This window comes from Oryctolagus cuniculus, chromosome 14, assembly GCF_964237555.1.
Source record: "Oryctolagus cuniculus chromosome 14, mOryCun1.1, whole genome shotgun sequence".
Lineage (NCBI taxonomy): Eukaryota > Metazoa > Chordata > Mammalia > Lagomorpha > Leporidae > Oryctolagus > Oryctolagus cuniculus.
In genome coordinates this window covers 64,687,911-64,710,221 of record NC_091445.1, presented here as the reverse complement: position 1 = coordinate 64,710,221, position 22,311 = coordinate 64,687,911, and the positions used below count along the sequence as shown (strand labels likewise).

Genomic DNA, 22,311 nt, shown 5'->3' with positions numbered 1-22,311 from the left:
TATGGAATACAGGCAACCTAACAGCATTTCCACTGCTAGGTCAAATATCTACCTATTCCCAGTAAAATGTTTTTTTTAAAAGGTAAAAGAAAGTATAAGGAACATGATTTATATAACTTATTTTTTAATCATAGACTGGGTCAATTTATGTATAATGATTCTCTTCCCAATGTTGCTCTGTGTTTTCTCTTAGAAGGGAAATTAGAAGCCATGTTATCATATAAATCTCACATCTTACAACAAGGGCAGAAAATTACCTTGTATGGCAACAATTCTGATCACATTGTACAGAGGTGCTTGAATTGGGACCATGTTGACTAGGTTTGGGGCCATATTTGCAAACATGGGCAGAGGGCTGGGTTTGGTCATTAGTATCTACTGTAGATACAGGCAATGCCCGTGTGCTATAGTGTCACCATCCTGGCCTAAAGTGTTCACCTAGGCTTTTTAAAATAAAATATATGCAACGTGAGTTTGTTAATAAATTTTAGTCACTTATCATGAGTGATTATGGCTAATTTATAATATCACTAAGAAAGTGATATATTACCAGCATGCCCCCTCTCAGTCTCTACAGGGCGGAATGTCAAGGCGTCAGGTGTCATGTAAAGAATGAGATGTAATCTGACATTCCCCCACAGTCTTCTTGGAAGAAGACTTCCCAAGAGGTGTGAGTTTGAGGTCACTTGGTTTGCACTGTTTCAAAGACTGTATCCACAGCATAGTGAGGTCCATCTGAACCTCACCAGCTAGGATATAGGATATACTGGTGGAGATATCACACAGGGGAAGAGTACAGGAGGATTGTTTCTTGATTAACTAGAACATCAGAAGAAAAAAACTCAGTGAAGGTAATCAAAAGACCAGGAACTAAGAAGACCAGGCTAAGAATTTATGTGATGAAAAAATATCCATAAGCCAAGATTTTAAATTCTGGGCATTGCAGAACTTAGATAATTGCCTTCTAGCTATGATAGTCAATGATCATTAGGCCAATTCCAGGGTCTTCACAGAAGAAGCCATCTTTGTTTCAGTGCCTGAGGATCAAGTCATGTCCTTTATCTCAGTTTGGGAAGTCTGGACTTGGAGATGTTGCTTGCTGATGCAGGACCCTAAGTCCCTTCAGGGCACCTAAGCATCTTTCACCTGCATTTTCTGAATCAGAATGCTCATGATTCTGAAAGATGGTTTGAAAATCTACAATTCTGAATTTGTGGCCCTTTATTTTTGTCCTTCTTCTCTCCCTCCCACTGGAAATGCCACTAGCTAATTCCTAAGTTGTTACTAACTGTGGGTACATAAGGAACATTCATTGGATGAATGAATGCCCCTAGGTGTCTACTTCTAAAATTCATGGTTGAACCCTGTGATTAACTTAAGTTCTCCCTTTCCTTTTTCATAAAACATTTGACTTTTTTTTCATAAAGCATTTTCCTGACTTCCAGGAAACATAATCACATGTGTGTGTGTGCGCGCGTGCGCACACGCATGTGCAAAAATGAAAAATGTGAATAGAAACTGATATGGTCAATGTGTTGAGGTATGGACAATTTACCCTTAAGGTAAAGGAATCACTATCTTTTAAAAATTGAAGAAAAGACACTAAGATAGATTTTGAGAAAATGCTGTTCTTCCCACACACCAAAATGAGTCAGCCTCCAAAACTGATGTCTACTAACTAGCATTTATAAAACCAAAAATAGGTTTCATGTGTACAAGTCATCTCTTCAAAGCATAGTGCTAGTTACCTTAATGATGAATTCAGTCTTCCAAAAGAGGATCAGGAGATGTTGATGCATTTATGATACAATTATGAAGTTGATACTCTCATAGGGAAATGCTTTATAGTCAGACAGCTGTGGGTTAAAATCCCAGCTTGGCTCCTTATTAGGTAGATGCTGAGCTATCAATACGTTACTTACATACTCTGTGATTAGAAATCCTCATCTATAAAATTAGCATAATAATAGTTCTTATCTCTTAAGGACATGGTGAAGACTATTAGTTAATGTAGGGGTAGAGGCTGTGGCTCAGCAGACTAAACTGACACTTAGGAGTCCCACATCCCACATCAGAATGCTGGTTGGAGTTCTGGATCTTCCACTTCTCATCTAGCTCTCTAATCACTTGGGAAACAGCAGATGATGGCTCCGGTATTTGAATTCCTGCCACCCTTGTGGGAGGTCATGGGAACCCTGAGCTCCTGGCTTCAACATGGCCCAGCCCCAGCTGTTTAGGGTATCTCCGTTTCAAATAAATAGCAAATATTTTTTTCAAAGCAATTAGTGCAAACAAAATGCTTAGAATGATGTCAAGCATGTCATAAGCATTCACTACTTGTTAGATATCATTGCCCCGTTTTATGAGATTAAAGATAAAGGGATTCACTATAACTGCCCTTATCTGACCTATAACTCATCCTTTCTGGGAATTTAACATGTCCTGTGCCGTTAAGTTAATAGGCACAGTCAAAAAAGGTCACTGAACTCTAATATAAGGACAAAGCAAGATACACCTGATCTAGCATTTGAAGTCAATGATTATTTCTAGAAATCTCAGTAAGTTTCTTACTAAACAGCAAAATTAAAATTTATCTTCATTGATAGGCATTTTCTAATAATATCCAAATAAATATTTCAAACAGGGATTGAGCTGAATGACATAAAGAAATGCCTTGGGTTTGACTTAGATTTATCTCTGAATATCCCTGGAAAATCTGCTGGGCTTTCACTCACAGGACAAGCAAATAAAAACAATTGCTTAAAGAGTGGTCATGGTAATGCTGGTAAGTACATCCTAACTTTTTGGATTACAAATGTTGGTGAGTAAAACCCTCTCACAATGAACCTGTCTTATTGTCTACCATCTTTATTTAGAAAAACTCAAAGTGCTTTAAAACTGTTTAATCTTTATAATTTTCTTTCCAAAATAACGTAGACACAAATAGCCAATGGACATATTTTCATCAGCATCACTGTTGTGTCAATTCTGCAGTGTACAACTCCAGGGGGCACCATTCACATTGGCCATTGTAGAGTTCTATTCCCAAGGGTAGAAATGCATCTGGTGGCAAAATTTGCTCTCTCCCTGACTAATTTTAATCAAAGTTGGATTGGTGGCAGTACTATGTACATCCATTGACTAATAGGAAGGCCCAAACTCTATCTCCAGTGAAGTCTTCCTCCTCACTTAAAATCCATCATCCATCCTTAGCATTAAATCAGTATAGAACTTTGTCAAAAATATATTTTTATTATAAGCATGTGGATGCTTCTAAAAGTTCATGTAAAATAGAATTAAAAGGTAAGCTTATTTTGGTGCAAAAAATTTTGAAATCCATGCATTGTCTTTTCATAATATGCATTTTTCATGAACTTTTAGAAGACCCTTCATATGCATTGATTCATCTTGAAATTCCTTGGCAGTTATAAAAATTCACAATTCTAAAAAGCACACAGCAGTTTGTTAAAAATGACATAACCTGGGGAAAGAGACATTGAATTTTGGGGTAGAAGGAAATTTTACTTTTCATATTATTCTTTTTGGGACATTGGTTTTTTTTATAATATCAAGTTGGTAAGCATGTCAATGCAAAATATAATTATGAATGTAAGTCTTTAATAAGAAAGTTATATGGTATACCCTGTCATGCTGAGTTCCCATGCATATATGGACTATGAATTATCAATATATTTAAATATCTGTACCACTCTTATTTTTTAAAAGTCTATAATTACTAATAAAAGTTGTCCTTAGAAATTAGTGAAATGGACACTATGAGAAACAGTGACTTGATCAGCTCTTGTCCTGACGGTTGATGTACAATGTAATACTTTATCCATTTTAGTATTTTTTTTTTTGTTCTAGTGCCATTGGTTGAACTCTGTAATTAACACACAATTATTCTTAGGTGATTAAATTTTAACTGAAAAGTGATCCCTGTTAGGAATTCGGAAAACATTATGTTGAGTGAAATAAGCCAATCCCAAAGGGACAAATACCACTTGTTCTCCTTGATAGGTGACAACTAACTGAGCACCAAAAAGGAAACCTGTTAAAGTGAAATGAACACTATGAGAAACGGTGACTTGATCAGCCCTCACCCTGACTGTTGATGAGCAGCTTAATATGTTATCCCTCTTAGTATTTTTTTTATTTGTTCTACTTAATACTTTTGGTTGAATACTGTAATCAATACACAATTCTTCTTAAGTGCTGAAACTTAACTGAAAAGTGATCACTGTTAAATATAAGAGTGGGAATAAGAGAGGGAAGAGATGTGCAATTCGGGACATGCTCAAGCTGACTTACCTCAAATGGTAGAGTTAGAAACATACCAGGGGATTCGAATTCAATCCCATCGAGGTGGCATGTACCAATGCCATCTCACTAGTCCAAGTGATCAATTTCTGTTCACAATTGATCGTAATGATAGGACTAAGAACCAAAGGGATCACATAAACAAGAATAGTGTCTGCTAATACTAACTGATAGAATCAAAAAGGGAGAGAACGATCCAACATGGGAAGTGGGATACACAGCAGACCCATAGAATGGCAAATGTCCTAAACAGCACTCTGGCCTCAGAATCAGCCCTTAAGGCATGCGGATCCGGCTGAAATGCCCACGAGAGTATTTCAGGCATGGAAAGCCAAGACACTCTGAGGGAAAAAAAAAAACCTAAATGAAAGATCTCCACGAATGAGATCCCAGTGGAAAGAATGGGTCATCAAAGAAGGAGGTACCTTTCTCTGAAGGGAGGAGAGAACTTCCACTTTGACCATGGCCTTGTCTAAATATGATCAGAGTCAGTGAACTCAGGGGGCTTCCATAGCCTTGGCAGCTCATGACAAGAGCCTAGGGTGATTACTGATGCCATAAACAAGAGTGTCAATTTGTTAAGTCAACAACAGGAGTCACTGTGCACTTACTCCTCATGTAGGATCTTCGTCCTTAGTGTGCTGTACATTGAGATTTAGTGCTATAACTAGTACTCAAATAGTATTTTTCACTTTATGTTTCTGTGTGGGAGCAAACTGTTGAAATTTTTACTTAATGTATGCTAAACTGATCTTCTGTATATAAAGAGAATCGAAAATGAATCTTGATGTGAATGGAAGGGGAGAGGGAGTGGATAAGGGGAGGGTTGCGGGTTGGAGGGACGTTATGGGGGGAAGCCATTGTAATCCATATTCTGTACTTTGGAAATTTATATTCATTAAATAAAAGTTAAAAAAATAAAATTAAATTAAAAAAAAGAAATTTGGAGCAAAAACATAACACAACTCCCAGTTACAATTAAAATTCAGTAAGTACACCAGACCATACTGAAAATGCTCAATGAATATTCACAAATATCATTCTTGGTGACTGATCACAGAACTACAAAGGCGTCTCTCTAAGTTCTCTTCTTCTTCTCAGTAAACATCACCAGGGCTAACCTCATAGATGATGTGATTTCACTCATAAGAGGAGGAAACCAAAAATTTGCATTTGAATTGAAAGAAAAGCTTCTCACCAAAGCCAAGATGGTTGACGTGACGGACTTTATCAATTGGGCCTCTTCCTTAAGTGATGCTCCAGTGCTCATCAATCAAAAAGTAAGCAATGTCTATTTTCTTTACTTATGAGATTAAAATAAAAAATCAGCTTTCTTTCCCAACATCTGCTCATTGTAGTTAATATCTAGCCACTTAGTCCATCCCTGAAGAACTGAGGCTCCCAGGTATTTAAACTCTAGGAATACTGTCTTTTTCGCATGATTAACTGCAGAAAAATGAGTACACTTTAAGGATTTTTTAAGTAAGTCAGAAAAAGGAAATAAAGATTCGAAGGTGGATACATAACAAGCTCCCATTCAAATTCTCACCAATTTACCTTTCCCATTGGCAACAATGAGCAGGCACAGTGTCATGGTGGGGAAAGATTCCCTGTTGATGTTTTCCCAAGGTTTTTCTGCAACCACATTGGCTGCCATCCTCAAAACACTGCTTTTAAGCAGCTGCCATTGGAATGACTATTTCCAAATAAAAGATTATATCATTTTCTCATTGAATGTCGTAATTGGCTCAGACGAGCAGGTGACTCTATCCAAGAAAGATGTGAGCTTGCAAAATGCACTCCTGTCTCATCTGTGGGAAGAGAGAGGTCACAGAAAGAAGGCACAGTGTGCTACCCAACAGCCCCAGCTGGGTTCCTCTCTCTGTTCCTCACTAGATGTCTGATGTTTCCTGACTACTAAAACTCAGAATTCCCCAGGTCTTTGTGTTCATCCCGAGGATTTAGTAAGATTTCTTGTACAGAGCCTCTAGCACAAACTGACCCAGAATAGGTGCCCAGGAATAGCTACTTGACCTCCATCTGCCCTTGGTGGCCCCTGGCCTTCATGTGGCACTAGGACCACTCCCAACACTGGAAAACTCTGATATAATTCTTAAGAAAGGACTATTCATGTGGTTTCCAGGAAACTAAGACCAAGGATGATTATAGTAGTGTTCAGCTTATAAACTCTTGGGGAGTTCACAGTTGATCGCTTATTCCTAGGGGAAAAAGGTAATATTGTAATTGTAAAGGTTTAAATGCCAGTGTTATTTATCCTCATCTTCCTTCACCCAAACAAACTAAAAACTGTTTTTCTTTGCTTCATTTGTTCCTGATCTTGTTAACATGTGGTTTTTCTACCTCCTTCTATAGCTTTCAGTGTTCCCTGGTATGTGTCAGTTATCTTCTCATAGGTCATATTTGTCTTGGACTGCCCCTTCAGTCAAATTCAAGTTTGTTGAACTGGAATCACAGAGTGTTGATATTTTTCATAGTACTAGTTACTGGAGAACTTTATTATTTTATTCTATTTTAATGTGTTTTAAGGGTGAGTGAAGCCACTGAAAAATATCTCATTTAGTTTGAGAAATATCAGAAACAAAAATTAAGGGGATAGGACTCTGGCCTCCACCTGCAGTTCTGGCATCCCTTATGGGTGCTGGTCCTGGCTGCTCCACTTCTGATTCAGCTCTTTGCTAATGGCCTGGGAAAGCAGTGGAAGATGGATACAATTCTTGGGCCTCTGCAACCATGTGGAAGATCTGGAAGAAGCTCCAGGTTCCTGACTTCAGATTCGCCCACCTCCAGAGGTTGAAGTTGTTTGGGGAGTGAACCAGTGGACATAAGACCTCTCTCTCTGCCTCTGCCCCTATGACTCTGCCTTTCAAAGAAATAAATAAATCTTAAAAAAAAAATTATAATCTAGTCTCTCATGAAGTTATAGAAATATAGGCATTCATATATAGGAAATTATTTCTATAACTTCAAATATTTTTAGTCCAAAAGCAAAACAAAGAGGAAAAAAATGCTGGCCATATTAGTATGACCAGATAGTAAATTAAACAGAAGATTCCCTTTTTAAATTTTACTAAATTTAAATCTATATAAATTCATTGTCTTGAATTCAGTAAACTAAATCTGTTGGAATATTTAAATAATGGAAGAGTTGATAATTGAGGTGGTTGTGTACGTCAAGGTGAACATCTAAAGTAGCTTATGTGTTATCTATCAACCACGTTCAACTGGGTCCTTACACAGATCCAACATGGTTTTCTGAGGAGACCTTAATATAGTTCTAGAGCTAATTTTTATAAAACTTTTACTAATGATTACAAGTAGACCTACCAAAATATTAAAAAACCTTCCAAAACTATTTTGGCACAGCCCTGCTGGCTCGATGCAAAATATAACTTCTCCTATTTTTAGGGGACGTTGTTTGCTGCCCCAAATCTGTCGATTAGCATGAATTCCACCTACAATATCTGTGATATCTGTGTCCATTTCTTTTTTTCATAATTGGAAGCCTGGTCTTTAATGTCAATGATCTACCAAGAGAAACGTCAGCAAAAGTTAGTGCCCCATAGACTACTTTTTCAATTTGCCTTCTTATAGAGAAAGTTCCAAAAACAATAAATATTGTGGTTTTCATTGACTTTGCATGGCTTTTAAACCCCTGAGGAAACATAAGCTATAGTTAGTTAAGGTTGACCTTGAAGTAGATTCCAAGTCATTTTGGGCTCGTAAAGCCCATCGAAGTGACCCTTTGCTTAACTGATAGCTATTTCCAAGCAGCAATTACATGATCTATAACCACTAATTCATGCTTTGCTAGGAGGAAGCATTCTGTTGTGTGGATGGCATGGTCAAACACTGGGGATGGCCTTCATGTTAAAGTAATTGCTGTCCTGTTTATTTAAAGAATTGGTAGAACCTTTTCCCACCTAACTCTACACTGGTTTATATTTAATCCTCTGCAGCAAATTAAATCAGCTATTTAGGTATTTGTAATGTAAATACTTTTATCTTGAAGGAAAGACCAGGAAGTTATACTGCCCTAAGTTAAGGCCTGTATGAATATATTAATGATATGTTCTAAGTAAATTACTTGGAGAATAATATATTCCAAACGAGACTAAGTATGTCCATTCTCTATGAAGCATCTGTGGCTTTGAATCTCCCCTTTTTTGGGTACTTTCAGCAGACCCAAAACACTTGTTGGGGAATGTCAGCCCAGCCCAAGATTTTTTCTTTTCTTTGGCTCTTCTCCATGCAAAGGACATAGGCTAGCTCCTTCTTAAAGTATTTACTCTTCTCATGGTCTTCAACTTTCATGAAAGTATGTGAATCTTACTGCTAGCTTGCCTGAATGTTAACACAAATGATTTTGCATTTTCTCTCAACACAAGAGCTGCACTTTCATTTTTTCTGAGATGTAAGGCTACAAAGTAGTTATAAAAAAGTCAGCTGGGAGAAATTAAATCTGTTAAAGATGGCCTGGGAGATAGAAAGTTTATGATTTCCTCTAGAATGATAGCAGCAAGACAGATATAGCTACATTATAGCACACTGGCTTCCTGTAAAGTTTTGTTTTGGCACTATAAGAAACAAAGTTATGTAACCAATTGCTTTATTTCCTGAAAGGATGTTGCCTAATACACTGCTCCCTTTATAAGAACTCACAGGAAAAATTACTCTTTAATCTCATTTGTTCCTTTTGGAAATCAGGTGAGTTTTCTTCGATGCATGAAATCATTAAATTCAACTGTGTTATACACAGTTCTCTAGAAAAGATGGCCAAATTTGTGACCCATCCTGTGCAAATGGGGGGGATCCTTCTGGCATGAACTTTGCTTGTGTTGCCTTTGCCCCATCTTGCCTTTTCCACACTCAGTCCTTTTCCCATTCTCCCAGGCACTGTGTGTTAGGAAACATCAGCTCTTTCTGGAGTAACAGGGGGTAACAATGTTTAAATGTTGGTATTTTAAACGACTATAGTACCAGTCTGTGTTAGAACTGCTACAGCTGTGATAATACAGTGAGATTCTCTTGTATTGAGAAGAAAATAATAATTCTAATTCTCTTGTATTGAGAAGAAAATAATACTCATTGTATCAACAAACTACATTTGTTTTATGTGTAGAGTTTATTTTGAATGTCTATAAGAAATATAAATGTAGTTCACATGAAACACTGTTATCAGTTTATTTGTATTTTAGAAGCTTCATGATAGAGTATATCCACTGAAAATATAACTACAAATCACAGAAAGGTTAAAGAGTTAATTTTTATGGGAGAAAAAGCAGTTGTGTTACTCAATTGAAAGCCAAAGATCATCAGAGAAAGGTGTGGCTCTTCAGGAAACTTCTTTGGTGGCATTTTTGAGGCTCCTCTGAAAAGGCTGCCAATGCAAATCCTTCATGTGTATCTCTTTGAACACTGTCATTTGTCCAGACTGTATTTCCTCCGTGCCTCTGTATTCTTGTATCTCAGATTATCTGGCCTTGGATTTCCTTTGAAGGGTAAAACAAGACAGATTTCTTTTCTCAAAAAATCAAAATAACTATCCCCCATGTTTATGTTGTTTGTGCCAATGTGGCAGAGTTGGTAAGAGGTTTCTTTCTTTCAGATAAATATGTCATAGTTGAAATCTGAATCCTGTATACTAATTCATGAAAAATTATACCCATAGACAATTGTAGAAGTTTGTTTTATTTTCTGGGTACGAGCCTATTTTAACTCAAGTGTTGCGAATATATTCTTGTACTTAAAGATTTTTACCCTCTTAATGACATTTTCATGAAAGATTCATCCTGTGTATTTTTTATTTTGAAATAACTTGAGACACAGTAAAATTGCACGACTGGTATAGACAGTAATATTGCAAAACTAGCAGAGAATTCACATGTATGCTTCACCCAATAATTCCTAATCAAAATCATAAAAATAGCACTGCCTACTCAGCTGAACAGTGGCCCTCCCTCAAATTCCACAGGTTTTCCCTTACTGTCTGTTTTCCTGTTCCAGGATCTGACCCAAGGCTGCGGGTGCATTTAGTTGTCTGTTATCTTTCACCTCCTCCAGTCTATGGCCGTGCCTCAGACTTTCCTCATCTCTCATGACCTTGACACCCTTGACGAGGACCTGTCAGTCTCCCAACTTAGGTTTTAAGTAGAATGAGGTTATACATTTTTTTGGCAATAATACCACATAAGTGCTCTTAGGTATTTCTTGGTGTGTGTTGTGTGAGTTGTGATGTTGATGGCTTCTTACTTTAACATTCTCAAGTGTATCTATCCATTATAGTTAGTGCTTTCTATGTGCTATTTAAAGTCTTTTCATACCTCAAGGCCTTGAAGAGTCTTTGCTGTACAGCATCCAGAAGCTTTAGGGTTTGGGTTTTACTTTTATATCCACAATATTTTAGAAAATATCTTTCCAGTCACCAGGGTAACATCTAGCAAATACAGGGTAAATGATGTGATGTTTTGTTTTTGAATCAACACTATGTTGGCAGATTTTAATGTAACAAGATATTTAAAAATAGTTACAATTTCCAAGTAGTAAAATTTACCCTTATTTAGTGTACAGGGTTTGGCAAACACACACAGATAAGAAACTGCAATGAAAATCAACATACAAAACATTTCTACCACATAGGCAATTCTCTCACATCCATGTTTAGTCACACCCTCCTTCTAACCACCTTTTCTGAGCTACCAGTGATCTTTCTGTCCCTATAGTTTTGCCTTTGCAGAAGTCACACAAATGCAATTGCATAGCCTTTAGAGCGTGGCTTATTTCACTTAACATTATGCACTTGTAATTCACCCACATCGTCACATGGATGACTAGTTCATTCCTTCTCTGTTCCTAAATATGGTGTAGATTCCATGGTACAGATGTAGCAGCTGATTAACCTAGTCATTCCCTGATGGACAGCTGAACTGTTTCTAGTTTCTGTGGTGATTGTGAATAATATTAGGAGAAACATTTGAACACTAGAGTTCGTATGAACATGTTTTTCATTTCTCTAGAAGAAGGATGGGCTGGTCATACAGGATATGGTTACATATAAAGTTATATATGACATGGCCAAGATATTTTCCAAAGTTCTTGTATTCCTCCTTGAAACATGAGTTTTAGTTCCCTAGATAATCATGTCACCTGAAAGAGAGGGTTTTATTTATTTCCTATTTCTGTGTCCTTGATTTCATTTTCTTGCCTCATTGGATTGTCCAGGATCTCCAGTATGTTGAATGGGAGTGGTGAAAGCAAATATGTCCTTATGCAAATATTTCTTATGCATGAGAGCAAAGCCTTTAGTCTCTCTCTATTAGGTATGATGTCAGATGTAAGTTTTACAGAAATACCTTTTATCAGGTGGTGGAAATTCCCTTTATTGCCTAGAATTTTTGTCACTAACAGATTTTGAATTTTGTCAAAGGATTTTCCTTTCTTAAAATTATCATGATTTCTATCTTTAATCAGTTATAATGTGCATTGGCTGACTTATTAATATTGATCAAATGTGGCATTTAAACCAGGTTATATTCCACTAGGAATTGTTAGGTTGAGGTATTTTCATGTATGTCCCTGAGGAATGTTGGTTTCTAGCTGGCTTTTCTGAAATGTCTTTATTTGCTTTCCTATCACAGTAATGCTGACCTCCTAAGATGTTCTGGCAATGATTATTTCCATTCTCTGTTGTGGGAGAGTTTCTGTAAAATTGGTATTATTTATTCCTTAAATGTGTGAGGCCATCTGGGCCTTCTTTGTTACAAGGTTTTAAATTATAATTCAGTGCTTAAAATAGACACAGGACAGTTCAGATTATGCAGTTTTTTTCTCATTTGTGTCATTTGTGTCATTCAAGAAATTTGCCCATTTCATTATCTGAATTTTTGTCTGTAAATTCTGTAGGACATTACTTCTTTCATTTCTGATATATTAATTTGAATCTTCTCTTTTGTTTTGTGTTTCAATACTTCAGCTAGTGATTAAGCAATTTTATTGATCATCTCAGTGAAGTAACTTTTGGTTTTATTGATTTTTCTCTCTCATTTTTTTCTTCTTTCAATTTCACTGATTTCTGTTCTCATCTCTATTTTCTGCTTTCTGCTTTGGGTTTTATTTTTTTCTTCTGTTTCTAATTTGCTAAGTTGGATTCTTATCTAATATAGACATTTAATGTCATAACTTTACCTTTAAGTACTTCATTAACTGTATTCCACAAGTTTTGATATCTTGTGTTTCCATTTACATTCAATTTAAATTTTTTCTAATTCCCTTTGTGACTTCCTCTTTGATACTGGGTTATTTAAAAATAAACCGTGTTGATCAATTTCTACAAATTTGAGAATTTTCCAAGTGGTTTTCTGTATTGATTTGTATTAATTCTCTTTGGTCTGAGAACATACTTGGTATCGTATCAGTTACTCTCAGTTTATTGAGACACTAGTGTTGGGGGAGACGTTCCCTAAATGTTAGGCAGGCCAATTGGTTGGTGTCACTGCCAACACTTCCTTATACTGATTTTCATTGCATTTGCTCTTTCAATTAAAGAGAGTGGAACGTTGAAATCTCTTAAACACATTTTTATTTCTCGGTTCATTTCTGTCCGTTCTAAGACATATTTTGAAGTTTTGTCATTTGTTGTATACACACTTACATTGTATGTCTTGGTATATTGATAACTTCACAACGGTACATTGATTCATAGTAGTCATCTTTTATTTATCCCAGTCTACCCTCAAACATTATATTCTATATAAATTGCTTCTGCTGTATCACATCTGCTATTTAATCCATTAATTTATATATGTCGGTATAATTTCTACTTTCTCAAAGACAGTTGTTAATAATTGCTTATTTTCTACTAAGATTTTAGTCTTACCTCTTATTCCACTGCTTATGCAAAAGTAGTTATTTCAAAGTCTACTGAAAGTCTGATAACTCAGTTGTTGAGAACCCTCAAGGCTGTTTCTATTTTCTATAATTTCTAATGGTCATATGCCATCATATATGCCAATAATACCAGTTATTTTTGTTATGGGCTGAATATTATAATGAAAAAATTCTTACAGGAGTTAGCTTTATGCCTAGAATGATTTTTGCTTTCCCCAAAAGAAAATATGAGATCATTTCAAAATATTTGTGGGAAAAACATGGAATGAAAGATGGGTTATGTGGTTGCAAAAACTTTTTGAAATCCATACAAATGAAGCATCTTCCAAAAGTTCATGAAAATGCATATTATGAGCAAACTTTGAAGGGATTTCAAAATATTTTCATTTATGTACTTGAGAGGCAGAGAGAGCTCCCAAACACTGGTCTGCTCCCCAAAATGCCCACAGAACTGAGCCAGACAGAAGTCAGGAGCCAAGAACTCAATCCAGGCCATCCACCTGGGTGGCAGAGACCCAGCTACTTGGGCCGTCATGACCTACATCCCTCCAGGGTATACATTAACAGGAAGCTGGAATCAGGAGCCAGAACCAGGCATTCCTCATGAGATGTGGCCATCCCAAGAGGCATTTTTCAAAAATACTTGTTTTATTGTATATTTTTTTTATTTTTGCGATAACACATTTTAATTTACATTATAGTCAAAGGCTTAATGATCCACTAAATTGTTAAACAAATAAAAAGTAAAAACATAGTGCAGCAGGCATGTAGTCAAAGGCTATGAATAATAATCTAATGGAATGATTTTCAGCCTCACTCATATCAATTAAATTTTAAAATAGAGAGAGAGACAGAGAGACAGAGAGAGATCTTCCATCCACTGATGTACTCCCCAGATGGCCACAACTACCAGGGCTGGGCCAGGCTGAAGCCAGGTGCCAGGGTCTCCCACGTGGGTGATAGGAGCCCAAGTATTTGGGCTTTTCCAGGTACAGTAGGCGAGAACTGGATCAGAGCAGAGCAGCCAGTACTTGAACTGACACTCTGATATGGGATGCCAGCGGCAACGCTGACTCCCAAGAGGTATCTTAACCCTGAGATCAAACACTTGTCCCAGCTACCTTTTCTTTTGATTTAAGAAGTATTTCAAAGGGACTGGTGGCCCTAAAACATTGGGCTCATCTCTGTGGATGTCTACTTCCACTCAGATCTTAGCCCAATAATTTTGTATTATTTTGTTAGTTCTCCAGAGCCTTCAAGCGATTCTTAATTTGGGGGTTATTTTGTTAAGCTTTTCTCATTGTCCTTACAGAAAGGTTCATTCACGTGATTTAACCCATCATTCTCCTTCTGCAAGAATTTGTTATCTCGACTCTCTTGATTCCTATTTCTTTTAAGTTTTGTAGTCTCTTGTTTCAATGTACTATGTTACCAAAGAGCTTCTGCTTCTAGCAGTTTATCCAAACAATTCTGTATGGTCACACAGTTCAGTTTGCTTAAGTGGATATCTGTAGTCACTTGCTGCATAGTGATATGTTGGTAATGACAGAATATATACATAGCAGCAGTGTCATAAGATTATAACAGAGCTGAAAAGTTCCTATCTCCTTGTCTTTGAACTTTACTCTTTTCTATATTTAGATACACAAATGTCACTCTGTTACAGTTCCCACAGTACTCAATACAGGAACATCCTGTTCAGATAGCCTAGGAACGCCATGCACCAGGCCCTATAGCCTAGGTGTGTGGTAGGTTATGCCAGCTAGGCTTCTGTAGGTGTGGTCTATGATCCGCTAACAACACATTTCTCAGAATGTATCCTCATCATTAATTGAGGCACAACTGTCACACAAGTTTGTCTATATGTTATAATCCCTCCAATACATGGAACTTTTTATTTTATTTTGTACCACAATGTACAATAGACCTCCTGAGCTTTTTCCTTACCTTACTAAAATTCATTTTCCCATCCCTGCCTCCATATGGAAACCTCTTAGATTCTGCAATATATGACTGGAATAGTCTTCTTGCATTCTTCCCTGCTGCAGGAAAGTTCATCCTTCATGCCTTTGTTGAATGGGGTTCTGGGAAGTACCTTCCTGTTCCCGAAATTGATGGAAGAGTCCTGCTGATCCTTCTGTCCAGGAGAGGGGAATAGACCCTACGTCAGTCTTTAGTCCATTGTAGTCATCCTTGATGACTTTACTGTTCAGAGTCACATGTTCACTTGAAGTCTAGTGTTCTCAAGTCCTGCCTGACTGTGCATGGCAATCACAAAATAATATATCAATAAATTATCTAGCGAAAAGCTCATATCCTGCAGTTATTCCTTTTAAAACCACATACACCTGTCACTGATCTCATGTATAACAGTTTCCACCTTAAAGCTGTCTCTGTGATTGTTTTATTAATATCAGTCCCCTTCCTTCCATAATCGTGACCTCCATGATAGCAGACACCATGACTTTGGTAACAAAGTGATGACACATGTAGTCTTGAAAGATAACATCATATCAGCTAATAGGAAGCATTCAATAAGCCTTTGGTGAATTTGTAAATCAACAAATACATGATTGAGAAAGAGCATTTTACAAGCTCCATCAGTAGATAAAGACCTAAAATTAAATGCTTTGCTTTCTTGCAGCTGTCCCCTATATATAATCTGATTCCTGTGAAAATAAAAGATGCGCACCAAAAGAGACAGAATCTGGAGAGAGGAATTGAAGATTACATCAATGAATTCAGCACGAAAAAGTGCTCCCCCTGCCAAAACGGAGGCACTGCACTTCTGATGGATGGCCAGTGTTTGTGTACCTGCCCGTTTATGTTCAAGGGGATTGCCTGTGAAATCTCCAAACGAAAACTGGCTTAAGGTGAGAACAACTCATTTGATGTTAGGACAAAAGCATGCACGTGGGTTATTTAATTTGAAAACTAGCTCTTGCATTAATTTGTACTGACTTGCTAGATTACCTGTGAAAACAAAAGATCAAACTTGAGTGAGTAGGGAAAATGGATACATCTACTTTTTTTTTTTTAAGATTTATTTATTTATTGAAAGAGTTACACAGAGAAAGAAGGAGAGGTAGAGAGAGAGCGAGATCTTCCATCCACTAGTTCACTCCCCAATTGGCTGCAATGGCCGGAACTGTGCCGATCTGAAGCCAGGAGCCAGGGGCTGCTTCTGGGTCTCTGACGCCAGGTGCAGGGGTTCAAGCACTTGGGCCATTTTCTACCACTTCCCCAGGCCATAGCAGAGAGCTGGATCGGAATTGGAGCAGCCAGGACTCAAACTGGCACCCATATGGGATGCCAGCTCTGCAGGCAGCAGCCTTACCCACTATGTCACAGCACTGCCCTGATATATGTACTTTCAGGTGTCATTTTAATATCTTTTATTTTTAAATAGAACTATAATCACGTAATACATTATAATTACATTACTTTTTTAAGATTTATGTAGTTATTTGAAAGTCAGAATTACATGGAGGCAGAGGCAGAGAGAGAGAGAAAGAAGTCTTCCATCCGCTGGTTCACTCTCTAATTGGACACAATGGCCAGAGCTGTGCCGATCCGAAGCCAGAAGCTTCTTTCAGATCTCCCAAGCGGGTGCAGGGGCCCAAGGACTTGGGCCATCTTTCACTGCTATCCCAGTCCATAGCAGAGAGCTGGATCAGAATCGGAGCAGCCAGGACTTACAAGGGTGCCCATATGGGATGCCTTTACCCACTATGCCACGGTGCTGGCCCCTACATTACTTTCTAATTATAAAAATACTTATGAGGACCGGCATTGTAATGTAGCAGGTAAAGCCACTGCCTACAACACCAGTTTCTAAATGGTCATGGGTTCATGTCCCAGATACTCCACTTCCTTTCCAGCTCCCTGCTAATGACCTAGAAAAAGCAGTGGAGGGTGGCCCAAATGCTTGGGCCCCTGCAGTCACGAGGGAGACCTGGAGGAAGCTCCTGGCTCCTGGCTTTGGCCTGGCCCAGTACTGGCCATTGTGGCCACTGGTGGAGTGAACCAACACATGGGAGATCTCTCTCTCTGTCTCTTTATTTCTGTAACTCGTTCAAATAAACAAATAAATCTTTTTTAAAAATATATGTAAGCTTATACAAATAAAAAAACTAGAATTAAATGCTGAGTAGGCCGGCGCCGTGGCTCACTTGGCTAATCCTCCACCTGCAGCACTGGCACCGCAGGTTCTAGTCCCGGTTGGGGCACCGGATTCTGTCCCAGTTGCTCCTCTTCCAGTCCAGCTCTCTGCTGCGACCTGGGAGGGCAGTGGAGGATGGCCCAAGTGCTTGGGCCCTGCACCCACATAGAAGACCAGGAGGAAAAACCCAGCTCCTGGTTATTATAATCTATATCCACAGTTGAAAAACTGTTCTAGGGGCTGGTGCTGTGGCATAGCAGGTGAAGCTACCACCTGCGGCACTGACATCCCATATGGGCACCAGTTCGAATCCCATCTGCTCCACTTCTGATCCAGCTCCCTGATAATGTGCCTAGGAAAGCAGCAGAAGATGGCCTAAATTCTCGGGCCCATGCAACCATGAGGGAGACCCAGAAGAAGTTCCTGGCTCCTGGCTTCTGACTTCACATCAGCCCAGCTCTGGCCACTGTGGCCATTTGAGGAGTGAACTAATAGATGGAAGATCTCTCTCTCTCTCTCTCTCTCTCTCTCTCTCTCACTATGCTTTTCAAATAAATAAATAATTCTTTTTAAAAAAAGATGAAGAAGAAAAGAAAAAAATCTCTATTCTAAACTCGGGCCAGTTAGCCTCTCTGCTGAAGCCCCCTCTAGTTTCTCCAGCCATCAGCTCTCTCTCCAATGCTCCCTTCACACTTTGCCAGCCTGCCTCACAGTGACTGTCCCTGCACAAGATGGATGCTCCTCTAGGACAGATATGCACGTTATATCTTAAACCTCATCCTAATCCCAGCACAGTGTGGCACACCATGATGCAATAGGGAGAGCAGCTGGACCCAACACGGCAGTCCTATGAATTATTAAGATTTGATAATCTTTTTTTTTTCTGTAGGATTGCCAGCCCCCACCCCCACCCCCCAAAATGCAATTGTTGAGTTCCCTGAGCTCAAATGGAAGAAAAACAACACCAGGACCTTCCAATGTAAGATCCTGCCCTGCCTGGAGATAGTCCTTGCTGGCACATGAAAAGCAACATGTTTCATGAAAACCCTACCAACCTCTGAAGCCTCCTCTCTCTCTGGTCTGCAATGCCTGTTTTTCCCCATAAACCCCTGTAATGTTTCCATTTTTATTTAATGAAGAGACAGCCATGAGCTGTGCCAGAAGTGTTTTCTCCCACAGCCAATGCCAGCCTCTTGCTAATAAAACAAAATAAAATTCAACACAGATTGTTGGTTTAGAAGACTTTAAAGTAATTGCCAAACTGCTTTGCATGATGAATGTATTCCACAAGTTCCATGACCACAACTCTGGACTGTGCAATTTAGCCCTTATGTCGTTGTGTTTGGTTTGGTTACTCATGTGCGTGTGCATATTCATTCAGCAAATGTTTACACTGAGCACCTACCGCATGCACAGCACCCTGCTCTTATTACTCTTGTTGCTCCAGTTTACCTCTGCATGCTCAAGGGGCAAAATGTGTTATATTTGTAAGCCAAACTATTAGGTTAAATCATGCCATATTTCCTCCATTTGATCCTATTTTAACCAAAAAACAATTGTATGTGGTGCAAAACAAGACTGATGAGTTAAAGGAGCCAGGTAAGACTACCCGCCTAGGAGCATGTCTACGGTGGACTGTAGAAGAGCAGGTGTTTGGCCAGCAAGTAAGCTGCCCATCTGGACACCTGCACTCCATCTCAGAATGCCTGGGTTCCAGTTCTGACTCCGGCTCGGCGCTTGCAGACCCTGGGAGGCAACAGTCATGGCTCCGGTAGTCGGTCCCTGCCATCCAGATGGGAGACCTAGATTGAGTTCTGGGCTCCCACCTTGGGCCTGGCCCAGTTCCAGCTGTTGAGGGCATAGGGGGAATGAACCTGCAGATGGAAGATGTCTGTCTCTCAGATTAAAACAAACGGGCTGTACAGTTTTTTTCGTGGGAAGGATTCAGGGCCTCAGTTTTTGAAAAGGTCTGAGAACTATTTTTTGGTAAAAAATAACAAAAGTCTTAATACATAAAGTGTAAAATCCAAGTACATGTTTAAACAACAACATTTATCATGAGAACTTCATTAGATAATAATGTTAAACATTTTCTTCATTTATAAATTTAGTTTTTCTCACATCACAAAAATTCACAGGAATGCATGTGACTGGAGAAATAACAGTAAATAAAATATTTACAGGCAAATAATTTCAAAAATAAAGTTTGAGAAGTAATTGTCAAGTGTTTTGAACAGCAAAGAAAAAGGATACGGAGTGCCTTTTAATGCATGAGATGTGATATGGAGATTGCCCTTTAAAGATAAAAGTGCCCAGGTCCCACAGGGCCTTAACTTTCCCCAAGAGCTCAGCATCCATCTGGTCCCCTGCCCTTCAAAGCACTGAGTGATCAGAAAGAATCCCTATTTGCTAAATGCACATGAGGGCTGACCTCTGCTCTTAATCCACGGTGGAGAGTTTTTGATGTGCAGCACCTGGAGCAAGGGGGCATTCTTAGGATAACAGCTGAGACTCCTGTGGCCCGCCCCTTGTGCACTACAAATGTCCAACAAGAAAAGAGCTGAGCCCTAGGGTCAGATAACTGGCTGATCAGAATCCTCTGCTGGCAACGGTGCGCACAGTCCAGGCTCATTGTTGATGGCTCAGCCCTCCACAGACGGCATTTCTGGCAGGGCACAGCACTTCCAGCAGGGTGCACCATTGAGACACCAGAAACTGCCCAGCCGTGATCAGCACACAGGAGAAAGTCTCTAAGCTTAAAAGAAAAATCACGAATCCTTGCGAGAGACCAGGACCTCTTGGCCACGAGGCACCACAGGGCTCAGCTCGGCTGATTCTTTGGAGAAAGCAGGTGCAGCTTAAATGGAGTGTTCCCCCAATTCAAGGAAAGGGACACTGGGGGACAGTGGTCCTTTGAGCACTGACACACCCTCGTCAACTAATCAGTGTTCTAGGCACAGGTCAATGTCCTTACCCGGCTTTATATCGTTGTCTGCCCTCTAAGGCCCTTTGTGTCGTGGGACCCCATGGTGGCAGCTCCTGAGTTAGTCTCTCAATAGTTATTTATGAAAAACCACCTAAAATGCTGGATCAAAGAGTAAGCTAAGCAAATTTTTTAAGAGCCATTTAATTGAAAGATAGTCACACAGAGAGGGAGATAGAGATCTTCCATCTGCTGGTTCACTCCCCAAATGGCCACAACAGCTGGGGCTAGGCCAGGCTGAAACCAGGAGCCAAGAGCTTCATCTGTGTCTCCCACATGGGTGCAGGGGTTCAAGCTCTTGGGCCGTCCCCCACTGCTTTCCCAGGCACATTAGCAGGGAGCTGCATTGGAAGAGGAGCAGCTGGGGCTCAAATCCGTGTCCGTGTGATGCTGGAGTCACAGGTGGTGGCTTTACCCAGGACACCACAACACTGGCCCCTCAGCTAATTTTTCTACTGGAAACTTTCACATACACACACACTTCGCAGGACAGGCAAACATCTGTTACTGCTTCTTCCAGGCCACCCTTCACCCCCGTTTTAAGCCCATCAGCTACCACCATGTTAACAGCAGCAAGATGGCTCAAGAGAAAGCAATGGTGTATTACCTTGAGTTATTGGTATCATTTGTATAAAATCTTGGCACCTTATACAACAGTAAAAAGTAGCTGTTACTGTTGTCATTATAAAAGGCTATTGGTCTCAAAGCTTCTGAATGTTAGCTGGGATGTTAGGCAGCCAAGAAGATTAAGTCTGAACAATGCTAGGGGAATGGTACATGGCAGGGTAGTACTCTTCTAAATCGCTAATGGGTTCAGTGACTTTTTTAGGAGTATCTTAGATTGGGCTGCTTTAACAAAGCACATGAAATTGAGTGGCCTATAAACAGCAAAAATGTGCCTTTTTTCAGGTCTAGGGGCTGGGAAGTACAAGATTAAGAGGCCAGCAGATGTCACATCTGGTTAGGGCTTGCTCTCTGGTTCCTACAAGTGGTGCTACCTGCTGTATCTCACATGTTGGAAGGAGCAAACAAGCTTTTTTATGAGACACAAATCCCATTTGTGAGGGCTTCACCATCATGACCCGGTCACCTCCCAAAGGCCCACATTGGGATTGGGTCTCAGTGTGTGAATTTTAGGAGGACACAAACATTCAGGACACAGCAAGCATATGGCTTTTATTGTGGATATATATATATCATAAAATTGACTATTTTAATCAATGGCATCAAGCACATTGATATCTTTGTCCAACCATCCTCAGAATTTTGTCATTACCCAAACTGAAAAGCGGTGCCACCAGCCCCAGTAATTACTAATCTTCCTATCTCAGGGAATTTGACTATTTTAGGTATGTTCTATAAATGGGCTGGTAAAACATTCATCTTTCTGTGTCTGATTTATTTCACATAGCATAACGTCTTCAAGATTCATCTGTGTATGTTGTAGCATGTTTCTGAATTTAATTGCTTTTTAAGTCTAAATAATATTTCACTGTGTATATATACTGCATTTTGGTTATGTAGTCATCCAGCAGTGGACACTTGGGTTGCTTCCACCTTTTGGCTATTATAATGCTGCTATGAACGTAGGGGTTCAAATGTCTCCAAGTCCCTGCCTTTGATTCTGTTGGGTGTATATATAGAGGTGGATGATATGTTGATCAACGTACTATATAAGCAACGTCACACTGTTTTTCATAGTGATTGTATCCTTTTACATCACTGCCAGCAATGCAGAAGAGTTCCAGTTTCTCCACACTTGGGACCCTTCTTCTTCCTCTTCCTCGTCCTCGTCCTCTTCCCTCCTCCTCCCTCCTCCTCCCTCCTCCTCTTCCTCTTCTTCCTCCTCCACTTTTCTTTCCTCCCTCTCTCCTTGAACTTTTTTTTTGACAGGCAGAGAGGACAGAGAGAGAGAGAGACAGAGAGAAAGGTCTTCCTTTTG

At 39.3% G+C, this 22,311-nt stretch overlaps 1 protein-coding gene across 1 annotated transcript in view; it reads left to right on the top strand.

The window, feature by feature from the left end:
* Positions 1-18,605, top strand: part of C9 (complement C9) — a 59,811-nt gene extending 41,206 nt beyond the window's left edge. Inside the window, 4 exon segments of the mRNA NM_001082346.1 lie at positions 2,645-2,785; positions 5,422-5,600; positions 15,869-16,097; positions 18,276-18,605. Coding sequence (NP_001075815.1) covers positions 2,645-2,785; positions 5,422-5,600; positions 15,869-16,096 — 548 coding nt within the window. The 3' untranslated portion in view covers position 16,097; positions 18,276-18,605.
* The last annotated feature ends 3,706 nt before the right edge of the window (positions 18,606-22,311 follow it).